Source organism: Mesitornis unicolor, unplaced genomic scaffold (assembly GCF_000695765.1).
Source record: "Mesitornis unicolor isolate BGI_N332 unplaced genomic scaffold, ASM69576v1 scaffold33559, whole genome shotgun sequence".
NCBI lineage: Eukaryota > Metazoa > Chordata > Aves > Mesitornithiformes > Mesitornithidae > Mesitornis > Mesitornis unicolor.
Window position 1 is genome coordinate 371 of NW_010205819.1, and position 7,719 is coordinate 8,089.

Here is a 7,719-nt window from a genome sequence, read left to right on the forward strand (position 1 = left end):
GCTGGCAGTGGGTGGTGCTGGCTGCCTGTGTCATCTCTCCAAGCATCAGGTGGTTGGGAGTTAGTTTGGCTTGTGCTGGGGCTGTAGGTTGCTGATGTGGTAGTACATGCCAGATGCTTGGCCCCAGCCTCCAAATAGCCTGTACTAAAATGAACTGAGCAACAGAACAAGGTCTCTTAATCCAGTACTCCTCTGACACTTTGTGTATCAGACTGAGGAAAAAATGAACAGTCTTGAGTGCAAGGAATAGCGATTCTGTTACCATGCTGAATCATTGCATCTTGAGAGGCCTGAATTGCTTCTGTATGATTAATATGTTTAGTCCAATTGATGCTAAGGAAGTAGATGAGGAGATGAACTTTGAAATAAAGTATGCTTAACAGGTTCTTTAAAGGAAATACTGTAGCTTTTCAGTAGTGATGGGTTTTTACACTTGCTTCTTCTAATGGGGAGGACTTCATTAAGGAAGTAACTAAAGGTACAAAGGCAAACTATTGCAGAGATATGCTGAGTAGCCTCATTGAATGGACCAAAACAATAGAGAGTGGATATAAAAGAGCCTATCCATTATATGAATTTTTCCACCCCAAGCTATTTCCGTTATACAGAACAGACGGAGAGGCTAAGAACAGTGCCTTTGGATATGACTGAGTCATGCAGGTAGTCCATTAGGACTTGGCCTGCATCCAGCGTAGACATACAATGCTTTATTATGCTTTATTTTAGACCTGTGCCACAAAGATGACTTTCTGGGGAAATCTTTGTCCAGTCCTGGTATTGATTCTCCTGTGCAACTCATTTGTCTAGTAGTTTGCACAATAAAAAGTTATCACTGTGGTGAAATGCTTAAAACAGTTACATGTTTACAGCATGAGAACTTCAGGAAACAACAGACTGAGAAAATAAAGGACCAAGAAGTCAGTTCCAAGGTGTATTTCCTGAAGCAGACAGTCAGTAACTCCTGCGGGACAATTGGTCTGATACATGCAGTTGCTAATAATAAAGACAAACTGAAGCTCGGTGAGTATTGATGTTTTGAAGTGCTTGAATTTTCATTTTTTAATGACAGAGGAAGATTGATTGGGTATGGGTTATAGGAAACACCTTGGGCTTTCATGCAAGCCAAGTTAAGGCATGCCATAATGCTTCAGTGGTAAGTGGGTGTCTTCTAGCTCTTGGAGAGGGGCATATGGTCTCACCTACTGTCTGAATTGAAGAAGGTAATGTACTCTGACTCCTGTCTAGTAGCTGCAGAGGGATCATCCTTGTGAGCAACACAAGAGGAAAAGGGCACATAGTAGGACTGGCCAAGGTCTGTCTGTAATTATGAAGTATGTTCAGAAGTAGCTATTGACATTGGTGTTGATGATACCAACTGAAGAAATAGTTCTTCATGCCACTTATGTCTGACATAAGCAGACTTGCTCAGGGTAGCCTGTAAATCAGTCTAAAACGTATTTTCTTTTTGCTGGGAAAGTAGTATAGGATAAGCGTCTGTAAGTAGACTTTTTCCTTTTCCTATAGAAAATGATATAAAACTGGCATAGGAAACTGGTGGCTGGAAACTCCTAGAAAATAGAATTACAAGTTCTTATCAAAGAACAGTTGCCATTTAGTCCAGGAAATATTTTATTATTCTAAGACTAGAGATCTGCAAAATTTAACTTGGTTCCATTATTCCAAGAGAACTTGAACCCTTTGGGTGGTGTGGGATTCCTTCTTACACAAAGGAAAACACATATGGAAGGCTAAATGAGAGTAGTTTGCTTTACTCTTGGAAGGATTCTCTGAAATGATACACTCAAGTGGTGTGAATGACACAGCACTTCTTTCATGCAAGAAGAAAACTGAGTGCATCTTGGTATTGCACTACTAATTTATGTTCTGGAAAACCAAAGTAAGCCTAGCATGAGCAAGTGCTGTGTTCATTTGAAGGCAATGAGACAACTTACAGAACACAGGTAGCTGAAATTCAGTTGATACTTAAGTGTCCTTACAGCTGGCACCTTTCTGTAATGTCCTCAAAGCAGGAGTAAACACCTCTGGTAAGTCTGCAAGGGGGGAAATCAGAAAAGCTAAATCACATTTGAAAGTGTGCTCCAAGATGAGCATCCAGAGTACCCTGAAGCACTTGAACTCTGGCTATTTGTATAGATCATTAATAGCTTCTGGATAAATAGCTTACTTTAGTAGTTATAATAAGCTTATGCTGGAGAGGGTTTCAGGCTAAATGAAATGACTTCTAGTTAGTGCAGTGAGCATTGATTACTGTGGGCTGCATCTGAACTGTAAATGATGCTTTACCTAAACTGAATAAAATCTTTGATCATCTTGTGCAGATGAGGGGTCTGCCCTGAAGAAGTTTCTTGATGAAACAGCTGATCTGTCTCCTGAAGAGAGAGCTAAGCATTTTGCAACTAATAAGGTACATGAACTACACAAACTGCTGATGACTGTCAGCACTTAAGGATGTAGTAACACATATCTACTTTCTCTTAAGGCTATACAAGAAGTCCACAATTCAGTTGCACAAGAAGGACAATGTCGGGTAAGAGATTAATGTGTAAAATAACAGGAGAAGGGGCTGATGAAGGTGGTAGAGCAATACAGTGGTTTGTCTGGCAAAAAGCTGTTACAATTAGTGAGGAAAGAGAAATTAGTGACCCATGGGTGAATGTTTGTGGAGGGTTTCTTCTTAAAAACATGGATTGAAAATTTGGGTTCAGACCCAGTCTGAAAATGTCTGTATATTAGGATTTCTGGCACTGACTCTGTAGAGGTCTTACAGAGACCTCTTCAGCTGAATTTAAGTTTCCAGTTCTTTGCTGTTGACATCTCTGTCCTGTAGTCATGATTCCACGATACTAGGCTTTTTTCATTATAACAGATGTATCTAACGATCTTTCCTAAGGTTGAGGACAACAGTGTGAACTTCCACTTCATCCTGTTTGTCAATGTGGATGGACATCTCTACGAATTGGGTAAGGTCCTGAGAAGTTGGACTGGGCCTGCTTTACTGTACAGCAGCACACAGGCTGGATACTTGGTGCTAGTTAAGCTGTTCACTGAGGCTCTCAAAGCCAATACATAATTTGTATCTTCACTTGAAGATTTTAGCTGAAGATGGGTTGCATGCTCTTGTAAAGCATATAATCTCTTGCAGAGCTGGGAGTATTTACTCCCCTTCTCACTCAAGCTATGTACTGACAATTTATGCTGACCTCCCAAGTATCTTCAGGTGCACTGAATGATAGAACTTTCTTTCACAGATGGGCGTATGCCATTTCCTGTAAACCATGGCACAAGCTCAGATGACTTGCTATTGAAGGTAAGACTCCCTTGCTCCTTGTTTCCCTGAAAACAAGGCTTATAAAAAGGCAAGTGGCTGTACCTACTTGCTGTACAGGTTGGTGCTGCTTACACCATGGTAACAGGGTGGTGGTGTGCCACAGAGCTGGGTATCTGTTAAGTGTATTTATTAGCTGGTGCTACAAGACTTTGTAACTTACTTGGTGGGAACCAGAGAGGAGTTGCAAAGACAGTCTCTACAGCAAGTGTATTCTGATAGTCTAAACAGTTTGTTTTGGGTTTTTTTTTTCTTCCAAGGATTCTGCTAAGATCTGCAGACAATTTACAGAACGTGAAAAAGGAGAAGTTCGTTTTTCTGCTGTGGCTTTCTGCAAGTCTGCCTGAGACTGAAAAGAAGCAAGGAAAGCATTCTAATAGCACACCAATAAATGCAGTTTAAACTCCAGTGCTTTAGTACTTGTTAAACACAGCTGTTCTGGTAAACTTAAGTTTCCACCTTTTGCTGTACACAGAAGCAACATCAACTGAGCTTATGTTAAAGGAAGAGCTCAAGTTTTAATGTGAGCAGTTTGGATACATCAGGTGTCTTTAGACTTTTTTCACATGTTAAGTAGAGAATGCTTAACAGGGCTTGTTTAATCTGTGTCATGTATATTGAGCTATTGGTTGATATTTCCTTGTCCTTAATAAGAATAAAGTGTTCTGCTGGAATAGATGGACTGAAGTGATCACTGTAACTTCCTCCAAAAGGAGTTGTGTGGCATCCTTGTTTTCAAAGGACCCTCTGAGCAAAAAATTCATGCCAGCCTCAGGTTAGCAGGACAATTGTTTTTTGTTTTTTTTTTTTTCCCTAGCATCCTGAAGGCCTCCAGGGATGGAGAGATGCACCACTGTTTGTTAGTGTTTCAGTGCTGCACTATCCTTCAGATGAACCTTTTCCTAATGTCCAGCCTGAAACTCTTAAGCTGCAGTTTGCCACCCTAAATACACTTATTTTAGAGGGGTAAAGTGGGATAAACATTCAAATGTCAACTTGAAGCTGGCTGCTCTTAAACAGGCTATTTGTATTAATACTACAACCACCAAAATACCCACTGAACTGGTTAATGTTGTACTTCCTTATAGCAGGCAGTATCAGAACACGTTTTTTCCCCTGCCTGTGGTTAAAAGAAATCCGATGGCTAAAGCTGAACGCAAACCTCAGCTAGCCCATGTCTGCTTATTAACTTGTGATTGTATTAGGAAGGCCTTGAAAGAGGCTGTATTACTTGTCCCTTCCATAATGACCTAAAAAAGGAGAAACCCACACTATGTGAATTTTTAACAGCAAGGTGAAATTTTGGGTTCAAGAGGAAGATACATACATTATATTACATATATAATGTATATATACATATTTCTTGGCCTCAACTCTGTGCCCTTCTGTAGAAGCTATTCTTGCCTGTGCCTAGCTGTTTTTTATCTGCAGTTCCTTGCTGATAGGTAGCTGTAAGAAGGGATAAAACATCTTTCAATGTGGGCCAGCCTTCTAATTATTTCCCAGCCTGTGGTTGCCAGCCATGTTGTATGGTGCTGGGTAATTGATGTTCTTAGGTGGTTGCTGGTACTCTGTATGCTACAAGCTCTTCCTGGCTTCCAGGCTTTTTTGGAGGGTAATTCAATATACAGGCTTTGATTAAAGCCATGCATGGTTTGAAGGTGTTCAAATTCTGAGGATTAGGTAAAGCTCAGAGTACTTTGGTTCTGAAAATCAGTCCTCTTCAGTTTCTGGTAGCAGGGAGGTCAGTGCTACCTGCTGAGAAAAGCAGGTTGTGTGTCACACACTGTTCTCTACAACAGCATCTTGTGCCTGTTAGTGGAAGTTGCCACAGGGTGGAGGGAGGCCTCCTGGGGCATCTACGCTGCAGCCTCCTGCTCCAGTGCAGGCTCAAGGGCCGTGCCTGTGGCCTGCGCTGCTTAACAACAAAGCCTGCAGGAGAGGAAATGCATGTGGCATGAGCATGGGCAGATGGAAAAAGCAATAAAGATCAGATAACGGCAGGAGGAGGGGGCAGGGGAGAGAGTAGAGCCCAGTCCAGTGTATGCCGTACCTGGGGGAGTGTGCTTTAATTCTGCAGTGGAACATTTTTATGCTTTTAAGGCTATTGCTGAGGGTACAGTTACACAGGCAGTCAATGCTAAAGCAACCTGCAAGTGCCTTTGAGATATCACTGTATATTTTATAGTGATTGCGGCAGTCAAATGCTTCTGGTTTGGTGTCTTTTTAATCTAGCAATATGAATATTTAGTGCTACTGAAGTTATTTTAGTGTTTCATAAACTTTTCACTCTTTTGCTCAAGCTTCTGGGTTAAGAATCTACTGAAAGGCAACATTGGAATAATTTTGGCTTCGTGGAAAGCTTCTGGTCCTAGGTACAGCTACAGAGGATAGAAATAAAAGAGAACAACTAAGGAGCAAATGTTACCCATTCACTCATGTGTAGCATCACTAGCAAGGCTGTTTTCCATAGGAACCTGGCAGACAGCTGGGCTGGTAAAGATCTGGGATTTGGGATAGAGTTGCCCTGGATGAAGGAGGCCTCAAACAATAGGTGAGGATCTGTAAGTTGAATAGATGGAAGCTTTTGCAATACCAATGGTGCAGCTGTTCCAGATGTGTTACTGCTCCAGATGTGTTACTGCATTCAGAAGAAAACTGACTATACATGAAAGTGTGTATGTGCCAAGTTAAAACCATACAGAATCATAGAATAGTTTGGGTTGGACGGGACCTTAAAGATCATCCAGTCCAACCCCCCTGCCATGGGTAGGGACACCTCCCACTAGACTGGGTTGCTCAAACACTAGCCTTGAACACTTCCAGGGAAGGGGCATCCACAACTTCCCTGGGCAACCTGTGCCAGTGCCTCACAGTAAAGAATTTCTTCCTAACTTCTAATCTAAATGTCCCTTCTTCCACTTTAAAACCATTACCGCTTGTCCTACCACTACACACCCTTGTAGAAAGTCCCTCTCCAGCTTTCTTGTAAGCCCCCTTTAGGTACTGGAAGACCACTATAAGGTTTTCCTGCAGCCTTTTATCTTCCAGGCTGAACAACCCCACCCAGCTGTCTCAGACTGTTTTCATAGGGGAGGTGCTCTAGCCCCCTCCTCTGAACTCACTCCAATGGGTCCATGTCCTTACGTTGGGGGTCTCTGTCATGGTTTACGGCTGGGCTGACCATTAAATCCCAGACAGATGCTCTCTATTATCCCCTCTCCCCTCCCCAGAAGGGAAGAGAAAAGACAATAAGGGAGAGAGACTTTGCGGGTTGGAAAATAAAACTATCATTTAATAAAACAATAATACTAATACTACAGGATAATAATGTAAATAGGAAAATAAATATATACAGATATGTACAAATATATATATATATACAAAACCAATATAAAATCCTCTTCCCACCCACCCCCAGTGATGATTATGACACCAGAGGCTCTGCAGAGCAGGGCACTGGAAAAGTCCCAGACTGGACCCAGCAGCAGGATGCAGGAACGCATGAATCAGGATCAGAGGCAGATGAACTAGCAGGGTTCTGCTTGGACTTTGGCCATTGCAGGATCAGAGCAGGAGGAAAGGGGTTGAGATGGAAGGAAGGATACAGGATTGAAGGGTTGAGACCCTCGTGATCCCTTGGCTTTATAATGATTATGACATATGTGGGATGGAATCCCTCATTGGTCAGTTTTGGGTCTGCTCTCCCCTCCCATAGGTGCAGACACGGCACCCGTGATGAGACAGTGGCCTTGTGATTATCACTTGTACACACTGTCTGGAAAAAACATGCTGCTAGTTTCAGCAAGTTCAGCCACTTAGAAGAGACTGAGCTGAAAAGTAAAATCGCTAAATAGAAAATTAGTTCTATTTAGCTCAAACTAGGATGGCCCCAAAGCTGGATGGGGGGGGAATTCTCCAGGTGAGGTCTCACCAGAACAGAGTAGAGGGGCAGAATCACCTCCCTTGACCTGCTGGTCATGCTTGTTTTGATGCAGCCCAGGATACGGTTGGCAAAGCCATAAGAATAAGCCATAAATGGAAAAGATAGATCATGTTTTAAAGTTATATTGGGTGTTTATAATCTCAAAATAAATGCTTTTTATACATGTTTTCCAGATAGTTCTACCTACTTGTAAGTTTTTGAATTTTAGTCTCTGCCCATTGTTTCACACTTTAGCAGAAGAGTTTGGATCAAGAGGTGTAAATGTCTAGGCATTTTTTAACTATGAATCAAAACACATTGTTTTAATGAGAAGATTCTCTCTGGTAATATCTTCTGTTGGTCATATCCTATCTGAAGTGAGGCTTATTTTGTTTTTTTTTTCTCTGCTTGTTTCCCTTTCTTTATATTTTTATCTTAAATCTCTTGT

At 41.7% G+C, this 7,719-nt stretch overlaps 1 protein-coding gene across 1 annotated transcript in view; it reads left to right on the forward strand.

The window, feature by feature from the left end:
• Positions 1-4,020, forward strand: part of UCHL1 (ubiquitin carboxyl-terminal esterase L1 (ubiquitin thiolesterase)) — a gene marked incomplete at its 5' end in the record, with an annotated part of 4,385 nt that extends 365 nt beyond the window's left edge. Inside the window, 6 exons of the mRNA XM_010191552.1 lie at positions 870-1,020; positions 2,340-2,425; positions 2,501-2,548; positions 2,912-2,981; positions 3,270-3,328; positions 3,607-4,020. Coding sequence (XP_010189854.1) covers positions 870-1,020; positions 2,340-2,425; positions 2,501-2,548; positions 2,912-2,981; positions 3,270-3,328; positions 3,607-3,693 — 501 coding nt within the window. The remainder of the gene's footprint in view (positions 1-869; positions 1,021-2,339; positions 2,426-2,500; positions 2,549-2,911; positions 2,982-3,269; positions 3,329-3,606) is intronic.
• Between the last annotated feature and the right edge of the window lie 3,699 nt (positions 4,021-7,719).